General features: G+C 40.8%; 1 protein-coding gene across 1 annotated transcript; it reads right to left on the reverse strand.

Annotated features, from left to right (window-relative positions):
* Positions 1-2,587: 2,587 nt before the first annotated feature.
* LOC125540622 (two-component response regulator ORR42-like) lies at positions 2,588-3,332 on the reverse strand. The gene is made up of 2 exons (XM_048704226.1): positions 3,129-3,332; positions 2,588-3,036 (listed from the first exon to the last, which is right to left on the reverse strand). Exons 1-2 carry the CDS (start codon positions 3,324-3,326, stop codon positions 2,857-2,859), a joined length of 378 nt encoding a protein of 125 aa, XP_048560183.1. The 5' UTR covers positions 3,327-3,332; the 3' UTR covers positions 2,588-2,856.
* Between the last annotated feature and the right edge of the window lie 12,771 nt (positions 3,333-16,103).

Consider the following 16,103-nt stretch of genomic DNA (forward strand, 5'->3'; position numbering starts at 1 on the left):
AGAGGTAAATTCTCTTACAAAGTTTTGTGAAGGTGACATTCCCTATAATAAATCTCCTAGTCAATGCTTGTATGAATTTGAAAATTACATTATTAAGCAAGATCATTTCAATGCAAATGTTATGAAACAATTGAAGTGAAATGCTTGCATGATTGATCTCTTGAGTGACCTATTGCTTAGAAATATTAATGATGTCAAAGGTGTAGGTAAAAATGCTTCTATGGTTCAAACTCAGATAGAACAAGTTGCTAAATCTCAAAGTGAATTGCTCAATGAAATGGATAATAATATGAATGATCATGTTGTTAGAGTAATGACTAGAGGGGGTAGAATGACTCAGGAGCCACTTTATCCTGAAGGTCACCCTAAAAGAATTGAACAAGACTCTCAAAGAATTAATATTGATGCACCTAGCCATCTAAAAGAAAAAGGAAAAGAAAAATGATAGGACTTTGCATACTTCTAGTGAACCTGGTGTAAAAAAACCTTCTAAGGATAGTAATGATGTTTCTATTTCCGATGCTGAAACACAATCTAGCAATGAACATTCACCTAGTGATAATGACAATGATGATGTTCATGTAGATGCTCAACCAGACAATGATAAAGAACCTGATAATGATGTTGTAATAGAACCTACTGTTGATCTTGATAACCCACCTTTCAAAAATAAACATTATGGTAAGAGAGATTTTGTTGCTAGAAAACATGGTAAAGAAAGAGAACCATGGGTTCAGAAACCCATGTCTTTCCCACCTAAACCATCTATGAATAAGGATGAGGAAGAATTTGAATGCTTTCCTGAAATGCTTAGGCCAATCTTTTTGCGTACTTGTTTGACTGGTGTTTTAAAGATGGCCCCTTATGCTAAATACATGAAAGATATTGTCACTAATAAAAGAAAAATACCTGAAGCTAAAATCTCCCCCATGCTTGCAAACTATTCTTTTAAGGATGGAGTACCTAAGAAACTAGGAGATCCAGGAATACTAACTATACCATGCTCCATTAAAAGAAATTATGTCAAAACAGCATTGTGTGATTTAGGAGCCAGTGTTAGTGTTATGCCTTTCTCTTTATATAAAAGACTTGATTTGAATAAACTCACTCCCATTGAAATATCATTGCGAATGTCTGACAAATCAACTGCCATACCTATCGGTGTTTGTGAGGATGTGCCCGTTGTAGTTGCAAATGTTACTATCTTAACAGACTTTGTTATGCTTGATATGCTCGAGGACGACAAAATGTCAATTATCCTTGGTAGAACATTTTTAAATACTGCAGGGGCTATTATTGATTGCAACAAAAGCAATGTCACTTTTCGTATCAATGGTAATGAACAGCTTCTGCAGTTTTTTGAGCAACCCCTAAAGAGCTTCACAAAAAACAGGGAGTTGTACCCTAGATTTTAATGTTTTTACGGAGCGGCATATCATGAAGCTACTTCATTTGTATTGTGGTTTCTAGAGCGGAGCTGAATTTTAGACAGTGAAGCAGTCCCAAATAGGCCCTTATAACCAGTGGGTAGATTAATGCTATGGTTACAAAAGAGGGATATTAACAATATGAAAATGTGTCATCGTCAAGAGGACGCATTTAACATAGCATCTAGTAAATACTGTTTTTATGCATGAAAATTAATCTAAGTGGAGTAACTCTATTGTTAATGTGCATAGCACAATGAAATGGGAGTAGTTCGAGGAGGTGGCATTTTAATGCGATCTTTATTTTAATTGATTTTCTCACCTGAACAGTTTATTTGTTTATGTTACATTTTTAGTGGTCAGAAAAGCATTATCGGTGTAGGAGGGACAATCATTGCCATTCTACTACATGTATCTTCCATTGTTCATAAATAAGAAATTCAATATAGTATCATCGCCTACCGTAGGTGATAACCACTTCAATTTATAAATCAAAGACAGATAATACGCCATCTTCTCTCGGGGTAAAGTGAGGACCAATTCATGTATTTTCTTAAGTTTAAGAAAGGTGCCCAAACAATGGTATAAGGCTAGATGGCCGCCTTTTAAAAAAGAAACTCGGGCCTTTATTGATTACGTTGGAAGAGCCACATGAAAATAAATTGACCCAGCAAACTGCCATCAAACTGAGCTAACGAATGAGGAGACTCATTATCCTCTCTGCTAAACAAAATTCATTCGCAAAAAGAAAAATCCTCTCTGCTAATTTTCACAACATTGACCTGGCGATCATCTGGGTAAACTCATGAGCAATGATATAGATTGTGGGTCTGTCCTGCACCAATTTCAAGAGCCTTCACCAACAATGAATCTTAGAGCTTGTGGTGGAGGATGCGCCTAGCTAGCTCGGGTTGCTTGATGCATGGCAGATCGATGTTCAAAGTTGACAGTCCATTTGAAATCACGCTGGTGATTTTCCACCGGAAAATTCAAATATTGGCTGGCATATCTTTTGTGATTAATGGTATAGTATATATTTTCCCATGTTTACAGAAAGAGCATTACATGCGGCCACTGGTTAGCTTTATACGTTGGTGTACACCACATATATAAGAAATCCAACCAATAAAATAATTATCAAACACTTGTTGGTAGCCGAATAATTTTCCTCTGGAAAGGAACACATACAGGCACGTGTCCCTCGCCATGAAGCATAAATTAACAGGAAGTGCTACAGATTACATCAATCCCATGCATATAATTGTTGGCAGACTCTGTTGTTCTTCTTGCTAATGGCGTCCGACCTTTAACATGACCTCGAAACTAAAGATAATACCACAATTATAATATAGTGCGGACATGAGCTAGCAGAACATTTAGCATTTTCTTGATGGCTGGATCAAGCAAGCAAGATTGCCGTAGACCATCGTTAATTCTTCTTCTTGTTGATGACCTCCTGAACCATAGGCTGCAGAATCTCAGGCCTCACTGGTTTGGGCACAAAGTCATCAGCACCGGCGCCCATGAACGCCTCCATGGCGTTATCATCAGCGGACACCCCGACGATCTTCACATCAGTGGCTCCCATAGCACGGATCTTCACAATGGCCTGTTAAGCACATGTACAAGAAATATTGTGTCGATGAGGTGACCATCCAATATGTGTTACGTCAAAGCAAAAAAGTTAGCTAAAGTACGTACCTCGGGACCGGTCATTATGGGCATGTCCTTATCACACACAACAATATCAAACTCGTTGCCCTCAAGAAACATATCAACAGCTTCTTTCCCATTCTTCGCCAGGGTGATCTCGCAGTGGAACTTGCGCAGCATGGAGGAGACAACCATGCGTTCAACTGACATATCATCAACAAGCAATGCCTTGAGGGAGGATGCCATGATCAGCTAGCTAAAAGAACTGCAAAAAAAACATAATTTATAAAGAGATTAGTTGTTTCTGATCCACACGTTTCATTGATCTCAGATGATATATAGTAAAAGATTTGTTTTGCAAAATCATGCATGCATGCAGATTAAGCGGAGATCAGAGGTCTGTACACTTTTTAAATTATTTCTATTTACTAGTTTATTGAATCCTTTATGAGGGGAAGAGATGGTGATTTTTCACCTAGATTACATATGAGGATAAAAGAACATGAAAAAAAATCACAAAGAATTAATTTGGATCGATGACAACAATGGCAGAGATTGTTCCACACATGGATGGATAATTTCTCCACACAGAAAAAAAAAATCTGCAATGTCATGTTAGATCCATATTCATGGCTTCGGCTAACAACCACCAGTGCAACAAGAACACTTTCTTAATTGGTATCTAGTAATTTATGAAATGATGGGACAAGAAAAAAGAAAATTGTAGATTGCATATGTGAGCCTATGAGGACAAAAGAAACATCAAGAATAAGAGAAAAAGGAAAGACATAGATACTTTGGAAAAGGAAAATGGAAAAAAGAAAAGGAACAAAAGAACATAGCTTATGTGAGCCTATGGTGTACTTTGGATGGCAACAGCATGTAACAGAGAGCTGCACAGTACATGGACATGGATGGATAATTTCCATGTTTTCTTTTTGCCACATGTACGTAGCACCGAAAACAGCACGAAAAAGCGAAGAATGCAAGAAAGGAAATGGCAAAAATGGATGCATATACATAGCTGCCAACAACAACCAAAAACTGTGCTGCATAGATCAAAACCTATCAAGGTGCACTAGTTTCACATGTATATCGCCTCTAGCAAATCTTGATCAATCGTGCGCGCATGCAACTAGTAGAAGATGCATGGCAATCGAGAGAAAAATGAAAAAGGCAGAAACAGAGGAAGGAGAGTAGCTTTGAACCTTAGAGCTAGTTTATGGTGGAGGATGTATCTAGCTAGCTCTGTTGCTTGCAGCTTGAGGCTTTGGTGGTGGTGTGCGCCTTGTACCTGGCCAAGGTACAGGGGTATTTATAGGGGTTGCCGGTCGATCTCCACCGTCCATTTGTAATCAGGTGCTGCTTCACACATGCAAATATCGAGCTTGCACCGCTTTCTAATTCCACCAGAAAAAAAATCAAATATTGTGTTGGCTGGCGTATCTTTTGTGATTAAATAAATATTTAAATGAGCCACCCATGCATATATCAAAGTATCTTCATGTTTCTGGAAAGAAGTTTCTACTTGCCGCCGCTGTTTTGCTTACATGCATACAGAGCAGAGATACGGTGGCGTCAAAGCCTGCCGATTATGGCGTCTATAGCATATCTTTCCCGATCACCACAACGGGATTAAAATTAATTCCTTGTGTAATTTGCAATCGACAATGTGCGGGTGGTAGTTCATCTCGAGATCAAATAGATTGCCGCAATTAATTATTTGTTTAATTATGGCAGGAAAACCAGACGTACTTCGAATTTGTTTAACTGCATTCATCGTAGTATATTGCATCCAGTGTACTCCAGACTCAGCATTAATATGTTAGCTAATTCCATCGATTACCCAGATCAAGTTTCCTTAACTAATTCGGCGTCTTTAACTGCATTCCGTATATATGCGTGCATCAATTGGACCAAATTATATATGTGTTATGTGTTGCGTTTCTTTCCTAAAAAATATGTGTTCCGTCCAAGAGTTAATTGCTTTTATTTTGTATGGATAAATTGAGGTTTAATTTGTTTAAAAATGTAATATTTTTTACTCAAATGATAAGTGTCACACGTGTGGCACGAAGTAACATCATCCTGGTGTTTTTACAACTAAAATTATCATCCAAAAAATGAAATCCAAAAAAAAAATTGAAACTTGCCATCCAAACAAAAAGTTGCCATCTCCGGGTAACTAAAGTTGCCATCAAAAAACGTTAAGACAGAATTGCTTCGTGCCACAAGTGCAGTGGCGGATCCAGGACCCAGGCCGAGGGGGGGGGGGGGGGGGGGGGGCGGGGGGGGGGGGGGGGGGGGGGGGGGGGGGCTGGGCCTGGGGCGTGAGCATGAATTGTTTTGTTGACTGCGGCATATTGTTCACTGTAGCAGCACCGTAGCTCCACTGTAGCAGCCTAGGGCCCTAGGCTTGGTCAAATCCTGCGTCCGCCCCTGCACACGTGTGAGACTTATTATGATCCTTTTTTTATGTATGTACACAAGAGGCCCTCATTGCAAACACACAAAATAGATGTTTCTACAATAGTAATGTTCTATAGGAGTTCTAATAAAGTATATATTCATTAGTGACGCTTACATGAATTTGAAACACGGGTATACAAATAAATTTTGACAAAGAGAACTCTCTAGAGTATATAAGCTTAAGTCCAACAAGAGTCGGCCTAGCCTTGGGCGGGCTCTGTTGATGGCTCAGTCTTGGTTATCAAATATTTTGCATCTCCCGAGCATCGCATGAGTGGTCTCGCGCAAGTACGAATCTTAACCCACGACTCGCAGGTCTTCACTCTAGGCCTAGGAAAACGAACCCAAAGATGTGTATATCTATAATTCACTATAAATTCAAAAGTATATAAGCCTGGGCCCAAGGAGAGGATTAGCCCAGCCAGAGGTTTTCTCTAGGGTCGGTTCCGATCATTGTGCCTTTTGCCGATACAATAATCTAAATGTACTATCTAGGTGAGGTAACAAGGGATCGACAGCAATAGATAACTTTCAGAAAAATTAAGACTTACATCATCAAATCCTCTCCATGGTGTTCATCAAGAACCAATTCCAAAGGGCCCGGTGGCTTCTTTCTTTCTGGATCTCAGCTCATTCTTTCTAGATCTTTGATCTCGCTGCGAGACATGCCATCACCCATGCTACTTGAATTAGAGAGTATAATGATTGATTGAAAGAACAATTGGTGAAACAAGGGCAACGATATGACCTATATCGAGATTTCAACTGGAGGTTATCATGGATGGTGCCAAATTCTAGAATGATATTTGGAATGGAGGTGCAATGCCTCCGAATGATATGAGTTATCGCATTGTAGAGGTGCCATGGGCTAGCTATCTATTGAAAATAATCTCAAGCTGAACAGTGTATATTACAGGATATGGCTTGGGTGGATGGGGTCAATTGGAGGTTGTGGCGGCCGTAAATAATTAGGTTAGCAGAAGCCTATGAAGGACATGGGTCATTTGCGATGCAGAAGTGCCAAGAATCTCAAGATGGTAGAGATATATATATACCACGGAAGACGGGGTTGGGTGGGGTTGAGGCCGCCCGGGAAGGTGGCGGCCGCAGAAAATTAGGTTAAAGAAATAATATTTAGGAAAGGAAACTAGAGCGTATAAGGTATTGAATTGTAGCAAACCAGCTAAACCGTAGTTGGGCCATGGAATTTGTAATCATGGGCCATTATGTAAGCGGCCTGCTACGCGTCGGCCGGTGGATGTTTTTAAAAATCCGTTGGGTACGGAGCTGTCGGATCTTACAGGATCTTGTGACCGAGCATCGTCCTCACTTTTGCAACAGAACTCGTGTTGCGAGAACCCTTTTGCAACATATGTCTTATTGCAAAAATATGTACAACAAAGGTTGCATTGTAGTTTTCTTTTTGCAATAGTGGTCGTGTTGCAGAAATTTTTAGAGGATTTTTTATAACATAAGTCTATTTATTGATTCTTTTGTAACAGAAGTATTGTTGCAGATTTGTTTTTGCAACATAGGTCTTATTGCATAAACATCACCCTGTGGCGTAGGCGCGCAGCAGATGCAAAAACTGATGTGAACGTGTGGTTGGATCAGATGAGATCCAGCGGCTGCGTGGGTGGCAGAACGCTCCGCATGATCGGTCGATTGAACAGAATGATTTCCCATCACGTAAGTCTATGTTATACTTTTGTAATTTAGGCTAATAAGTTAGTGTTCTCGTGAGTAACAATTGGCCCAGCCCAAACAATGTTGCTTATATAGCTAACTGATCATGTCGGCACGCGTTGTTGTGCCAGTTGATTATTGATATAAAATGGTAGGAATTTTTGCAAGTATTTGAAGAAGTGAAAGATTATATAGGATATGAAGACGAAGAAATTGTCATCACTTATAAGGGGCCAAAAGAGGAACCTCCTCCTTCTAAACTTGATCTTACGGATCCTTGCCCTATTAAATTTAGTCCTTTTGATTACTTTTGCTTAACCCAAAGGAACCTTGATGCTGAAAGAAGGGATTATGAGATGAGCATGGATGATCTCCCTCATTTTTGTTACAATACTTGAAACTATGCCTAGAAGAATGACAAGCGTGACCAAAGGTCAGTTTGGCTTCATGCCTGGGAGGTCGACCATGGAAACCATTTTCTTGGTACGACAACTTATGAAGAGATACAGGGAGCAAAAGAAGGACTTGAATATGGTGTTCATTGACTTGGAGGAAGCCTATGATAAGATACCGCAGAATGTCATGTGGTGGGCCTTGGAGAAACACAAAGTCCCAGCAAAGTACATTACCCTCATCAAGGACATGTACGATAATGTTGTGACAAGTGCTCGAACAAGTGATGTCGACACTGATGACTTCCCGATTAAGATAGGACTGTATCAAGGGTCAACTTTGAGCCCTTATCTTTTTGCCTTGGTGATGGATGAGATCACAAAAAGGGATATACAAGGAGATATCCCATGGTGTATGCTCTTTGCGGATGATGTGGTGCTAGTTGATGATAGTCAGACGGGGGTAAATAAGATGTTAGAGTTATGGAGACAAACCTTGGAATTGAAAGGGTTTAGGCTAAGTAGAAGTAAAACCGAGTACATGATGTGTGGTTTCAGTACTACTAGGTGTGAGGAGGAGGAGGTTAGCCTTGATGGGCAGGTGGTGCCTTGGAAGGACATCTTTGGATATTTGGGGTCAATGCTGCAGGAGGATGGGGGTATTGATGAAAATGTGAACCATCGAATCAAAGCTGGATGGATGAAGTGGCGCCAAGTGTCTCTCATTCTTTGTGACAAGAGAGTGCCACAAAAGCTAAAAGGCAAGTTCTACAGGATGACGGTTGGACTCGCGATGTTGTATGGCGCTGTGAAGAAATATGCCCTAGAGGCAATAATAAAGTTATTATTTATATTTCCTTATATCATGATAAATGTTTATTATTCATGCTAGAATTTTATTAACCAGAAATTTAGTACATGTGTGAATACATAGACAAACAGACTGTCATTAGTATGCCTCTACTTGACTAGCTCGTTATTCAAAGATGGTTAAGTTTCCTAGCCATAGACATGAGTTGTCATTTGATGAATGGGATCACATAATTAGAGAATGATGTGATTGACTTGACCCATCCGTTAGCTTAGCACTATGATCGTTTAGTTTATTGCTATTGCTTTCTTCATAACTTATACATGTTCCTATGACTATGAGATTATGCAACTCCCGAATACCAGAGGAACACTTAGTGTGCTATCAAACATCACAACGTAGCTGGGTGATTATAAAGATGCTCTACAGGTGTCTCTGATGGTGTTTGTTGAGTTGGCATAGATCATGATTAGGATTTGTCACTCCGATTGTCGGAGAGGTATCTCTGGGCCCTCTCGGTAATGCACATCACTATAAGCCTTGCAAGCAATGTGACTAATGAGTTAGTTGCGGGATGATGCATTACGAAACGAGTAAAGAGACTTGCCGGTAACGAGATTGAACTAGGTATGATGATACCGACGATCGAATCTCGGGCAAGTAACATACCGATGACAAAGGGAACAACGTATGTTGTTATACGGTTTGACCGATAAAGATCTTCATAGAATATGTAGGAACCAATATGAGCATCCAGGTTCCGCTATTGGTTATTGACTAGAGATGAGTCTCGGTCATGTCTACATAGTTCTCGAACCTGTAGGGTTCGCACGCTTAACGTTCGATGACAATCGGTATTATGAGTTTATGTGCTTTGATGTACCGAAGGTAGTTCGAGTCCCGTATGAGATCATGGAAATGACGAGGAGTCTCGAAATGGTCGAGACATGAAGATTGATATATTGGATGACTATATTCGGACACCGGAATGGTTCTGAGGTGTATCGAGTATTTTCCGGAGTACCGGGGGGTTACCGGAACCCCCCGGGGAGTTAATGGGCCTTGATGGGCCATGGTGGAAGAGAGGAGGACGCAGCCAGGTGTGGTGCATGCCCCCCCTAGGCCCAACCTGAATTGGGATAGGGTTTGGGGGGCCGCCCCCCCCCCCCCCCCTTTCCTTCTCTCCCTCTTCCCTTCCTTCCCCCTCCTAGTTGGACTAGGAAAGGGGGGAAACCTACTCCTAGTAGGATTAGGAATCCCCCCTTGGGGCGCGCCCTAGGAGGCCAGCCCTCCCCCTACTCCACTCCTTTATATACGGGGGAGGGGGCACCCCATAGACACACAAGTTGATCTTAGCCGTGTGCGGTGCCCCCCTCCACAAATTTCCACCTCGATCATATTGTCTTAGTGCTTAGGCGAAGCCCTGCATCGGTAACTTCGTCATCACCGTCAACACGTCGTCGTGCTGACGAAACTCTCCCTCGGCCTCAGCTGGATCTAGAGTTCGAGGGACGTCATCAAGTTGAACGTGTGTAGATCGTGGAGGTGTCGTGCGTTCGGTACTTGATCGGTTGGATCGCGAAGACGTTTGACTACATCAATCGCTTTACTTAACGCTTCCGCTTTCGGTCTATGAGGGTACGTGGACACACTCTCCCCTCTCGTTACTATGCATCCCTAGATAGATCTTGCGTTATCGTAGGAATTTTTTTGAAATATTGCGTTCCCCAACATTGGTATCAGAGCCAGGTCTATGCGTAGATGTTATATACACAAGTAGACCACAAAGGAGTTGTAGGCATGGGTATATACATATTGCTTGTTGTCACTAGTTGTTTCTTGATTTGGCGGTATTGTTGGATGAAGCGGCCCGGACCGACATTACATGACCGCATTCATGAGACTGGTTCTACCGACGTGTTTTGCACATAGGTGGCTGACGGGTGTCAGTTTCTCCAAGTTTAGTTGAATCGGATTTAATGAACGGGGTTCTTTCTGAAGATCAAAAAGCAATCACTATACCCCCATTGTGGTTTTTGATGCGTAGGTAAGAACGGTTCTTGCTAAGCCCGTAGCAGCCACGTAAAACTTGCAACAACAAAGTAGAGGACGTCTAACTTGTTTTTGCAGGGCATGTTGTGATGTGATATGGTCAAGACGTGATTATATAAATTGTTGTATGAGATGACCATGTTTTGTAACACAATTATCGGCAACTGGCAGGAGCCATATGGTTGTCGCTTTATTGTAAGAAATGCAATCGCCATGTGATAACCCACAAGTATAGGGGATCGCAACAGTTTTCGAGGGTAGAGTATTCAACCCAAATTTACTGATTTGACACAAGGGGAGCCAAAGAATATTCTCAAGTATTAGCAGTTGAGTTGTCAATTCAACCACACCTGGAAACTTAATATCTGCAGCAAAGTATTTAGTAGCAAAGTAATATGATAGTAGTGGTAGCGGTAGCAAAAGGTAACGGTAGCAAAAGTAATGTTTTTAGTATTTTGTAGTGATGATAGCAATAGCAACGGAAAAGTAAATAAGCGAAGAACAATATGTGGAAACCTCGTAGGCAATGGATCAGTAATGGAGAATTATGCCGGATGCGGTTCATCATGTAACAGTCATAACCTAGGGTGACATAGAACTAGCTCGAGTTCATTGATATAATGTAGGCATTTATTCCAAATATAGTCATACGTGCTTATGGAAAAGAACTTGCATGACATCTTTTGTCCTACCCTCCCGTGCCAGCGGGGTCCTTACGGAAACTAAGGGATATTAAGGCATCCTTTTAATAGAGTACCGGAACAAAGCATTAACACATAGTGAATACATGAACTCCTCAAACTACGATCATCACCGGTAAGTATCCTGATTATTGTCACTTCGGGGTTAACGGATCATAACACATAATAGGTGACTATAGACTTGGAAGATAGGATCAAGAACTCTCATATATTGATGAAAACACAATAGGTTCAGATCTGAAATCATGGCACTCGGGCCCTAGTGACAAGCATTAAGCATAGCAAAGTCATAGCAACATCAATCTCAGAACATAGTGGATACTAGGGATCAAACCCTAACAAAACTAACTCGATTACATGATAGATCCCATCCAACCCATCACCGTCCAGCAAGCCTACGATGGAATTACTCACGCACGGCGGTGAGCATCATGAAATTGGTGATGGAGGATGATTGATGATGACGATGGCGACGGATTCCCCTCTCCGGAGCCCCGAACGGACTCCAGATCAGCCCTCCTGAGAGGTTTTAGGGCTTGGCGGCGGCTTCGTATCGTAAAACGCGATGATTTCTTCTCTCTGGTTTTTTTTCTCCCTGAAACCAAATATATAGAGTTGGACTTGAGGTCAGAGGAGCTCTAGGGGGCCCACGAGGTAGGGGGGCGCACCCTAGGGGGGCAGGCATGCCCCCCACCCTCGTGGACAGGTGGTGGGCCCCTGGCCTTCATCTTTTGCAAGGATTTTTTATATTTTCCGAAAAGGTGTTCCGTGAAGTTTCAGGTCATTCCGAGAACTTTTGTTTCTGCACATAAATAACACCATGGTAATTCTGCTGAAAACAGCATCAGTCCGGGTTAGTTCCATTCAAATCATGCAAGTTAGAGTCCAAAACAAGGGCAAAAGTGTTTGGAAAAGTAGATACGACGGAGACGTATCAACTCCCCCAAGCTTAAACCTTTGCTTGTCCTCAAGCAATTCAGTTGACAAACTGAAAATGATAAAGAAAAACTTTTACAAACTCTGTTTGCTCTTGTTGTTGTAATATGTAAAGCCAGCATTCAAGTTTTCAGCAAAGATTATAACTAACCACATTCACAATAACGCTTAGGTTTCAAGTTTACTCATATCAATGGCATAATCAACTAGCGAGCAATAATAATAAATCTCGGATGACAACACTTTCTCAAAACAATCATAATATGATATAACAAGATGGCATCTCGCTAGCCCTTTCTGAGACCGCAAAACATAAATGCAGGGCACCTTTAAAGATCAAGGACCGACTAGACATTGTAATTCATGGTAAAAGAGATCCAGTCAAGTCATACTCAATGTAAACTAACAATAATGAATGCAAATGACAGCAGTGCTCTCCAACTGGTGCTTTTTAATAAGAGGATGATGACTCAGCATAAAATAAATAGATAGGCCCTTCGCAAAGGGAAGCAGGGATTTGTAGAGGTGCCAGAGCTCGGTTTTGAAATAGAGGTGAATAATATTTTGAGCGATATACTTTCATTGTCAACATAACAACCAAGAGATGGCGATATCTTCCATGCTACACACATTATAGGCGGTTCCCAAACAGAATGGTAAAGTTTATACTCCCCCTTCCACCAACAAGCATAAATCCATGGCTTGCTCGAAACAACGAGTGCCTCCAACTAACAAGAGTCCCAGGGGGAGTTTTGTTTGCAATTATTTTGATTTAGTTTGCATAAAGCATGGGACTGGGCATCCCAGTGACCAGCCACTTTCTCGTGAGTGAGGAGCGGAGTCCACTCCTCTTGAGAATAACCCGCCTAACATGGAAGATACGGACAGCCCTAGTTGATAAGTGAGCTATTCAAGCATACAAAACAGGATATTTATTTGAAGGTTTAGAGTTTGGCATATACAAATTTACTTGGAACGGCAGGTAGATACCGTATATAGGTAGGTATGGTGGACTCATATGGAATAACTTTGGGGTTTATGGAGTTGGATGCACAAGCAGTATCCCCGCTTAGTACAGGTGAAGGCTAGCAAAAGACTGGGAAGCGACCAGCTAGAGAGCGACAACAGTCATGAACATGCATTAAAATTAATCAACACCAAATGCAAGCATGAGTAGGATATAATCCATCATGAACATAAATATCGTGAAGGCTATGTTGATTTTGTTTCAACTACATGCGTGAACATGCGCCAAGTCAAGTCACTTAAATCATCTAGAGGAGGATACCACCCTATCATACCACATCATAACCATTTTAATAGCATGTTGGCATGCAAGGTAAACCATTACAACTCATAGTTAATCAAGCATGGCACAAGAAACTATGATCTCTAGTTGTCATTGCAAACATGTTTATTCATAATAGGCTGAATCAGGAACGATGAACTAATCATATTTACAAAAACAAAAGAGGTCGAGTTCATACCAGCTTTTCTCATCTCAGTCAGTCCATCATATATCGTCATAATTGCCTTTCACTTGCACGGCCGAACGATGTGAATAATAATAATAGTGCGCGTGCATTGGACTAAGCTGGAATCTGCAAGCATTCAATAAACAGGAGAAGACAAGGCAATATGAGCTTTTTTGTCAGATCAACAATAATGCAAATAAGAGTCACTTCAACAATTTAATCATGGTCTTCTCCTATCGACCCCTAAAGAAAAGAAAAGAAATAAAACTATTTACACGAGAAAGTTCCCAACAAGAAAAAGAAGAACAGGAAATCTTTTTGGGTTTTCTTTCTAATTACTACTACAAGCATGGAAAGTAAACTAATTAAAAGCTATAACTAATTTTCTTTTTTTTTCTTAAGGTTTATTAAACACACAAGAAGAAAGCATAAAAAGTGTAACATCCCAAATTTTCAATTTGGAATGTTATACATTAGATCATCATGCATATCATATTTTATTTTTGCTTTTGGTTGTGATCCTACAAAATCCTAAGCAACTCAAGGACCCACGGAGAGTTGGGGATTTCGTTATTTACATATTTGAGTTTTCTCAAATTTTGTAAACTGGATCATTTGATTTTATTTATTTTATCATTAATTATTTCTATTACAAAAATATGAGAGAGGGAATAAAATGACTTTCCCAAAATATAGAAATATTGAGGATTTAATAAAAAAATCAAATAAGATTTATTTCGGAGTTTTTCGGTATTTTTTATTTGAATTTAGGAAAAATGCACGTTTTTCAAAATTTCATTTAGGGCCAAAATAAATGTTCACTTTATCGGGCTTGATTTTAGAAACCCAGGAAAATTTATTTCAGGATTTTTGGAGTCCGTTTAGTATTTCTTTTTATTTTTTTACGAGCGTAATTATTTAAAAAAAAAGAGCGGAACCGACTATGGGCCGTACTCGGCTAGGACTCCCCTGGCCGGGGCCTTTATAAGCCGGGGCAAGCCAGCCCAAAGGCCAGCCGCCCCGAAACCCTAGGCCCAGCCGCCGCCGGCCCAGCCGCCGCCAGCCCAGCCGCCGCCGCCGCCGATCCAACGGAGCCGCGCGTCGCCCGAGGTTCGCCGCCCTCGAAATCCGTGCCATTTTTTGAGGAAAAAAATTCCGTTCGTCGTTTTTCTTTTTCCTCGAATTTTTCCGCGGTTATTTTCTGATCCGATTTTCGTTTTAGTATAACTTTTCGCTCGTTTATCGGAATCAGGCGATTCAAGCGCCTGGAGTTTCGTCTCGAAACCCTCTTTCTGAATAATCAACTTAAACAAGTTTTTGCTACTGTAAAATTTGACTTAGATCCAGATTACTAGAACGAAGTTGTTTTCTTTCGCCGTTTGATTTCTTTTGCTTCGTTCGATTTGATTCTTTTTGCAAACCAGCGTTCTTAAGTTGAACTTTCTGGTTAGATCTTCTATTTGAGTTTTACCTGTGCATTAGATGAGTACTTATTGTATGCTTGTTTGTTTGTCTGCGATAGAATACCCGGAGTGCACCGCCTGTTACTTTGAATCTCTAGGTTTCGCGGATCATCAGCAAGTCAAGTAACACTTTGATCATACCTTTTCTACAACCCAGTTTTATTGCATTAGATCAATCCTCACACCTTGCATGATTAGGATCTAATTAAATTGTGGGATGGGAAGTAGATGAGGTAGTACCTATTACCTGTTTATTATCAAATCTTTGGGAGTTATTTTCTACATTTGCTTATTATGCCATGCTATGCTAGTAGACGTGGATTGGGTGAGTGATATCCATGACAGATGTGAGATGGTTAATTAATGGTTTATCTAAGGTGGCAACTTAAACACACATCTGGGTGGATTGAGGCACCTGGGTATTCCAGGACTTGCCAGTTTTTCTTTTGGACCGCCACCCAGACTCAAAGGGATCATGAGATTATTCATACTAGAAACTTCCGTGTGCAGCCACAAGCCATTATGGGCTCTGGCATAGTTGATTAAGTCGTGCGAACTCTTACAGGGTAGGCTAGCAGATGTAGGGGATGTAGGTGGTACGGTCTACCCGATCGTAAGGTGCTAGTGCTTCTGAAAGACTATGTCTCGGTCATCCGTTTCTCAAACACCATGTAGTGCGAGAAATCCAACAGAGGCGATCGAGTCTTGTGGGGAAAAGTGCGCAAACCTCTGCAGAGTGTAACAAACTAATCATGGTTAGCCGTGTCCCCGGTTATGGACATCTTGAGTATCTAGTACCTGGATTATCATGTGAATCCCAACATGTTACTCTAAAGTAAATTTTGTTGGGTTTAATGATGTTACTTTAATTGGGATTGAGAATGCTATCAACCATTCTCAATGTTTAACAACCACCATGATAGTAATTAAATTTATTCCTTTGAAGTAGGGAAAAATTGGCTTTACGCAAAAACTGTAACCATAGAGCTTTCCACCAGCCAAATATGCATATAGTATAGTTGTTGCATTCCATTACTC

The sequence above is a fragment of the Triticum urartu genome, chromosome 1 (assembly GCF_003073215.2).
Source record: "Triticum urartu cultivar G1812 chromosome 1, Tu2.1, whole genome shotgun sequence".
NCBI lineage: Eukaryota > Viridiplantae > Streptophyta > Magnoliopsida > Poales > Poaceae > Triticum > Triticum urartu.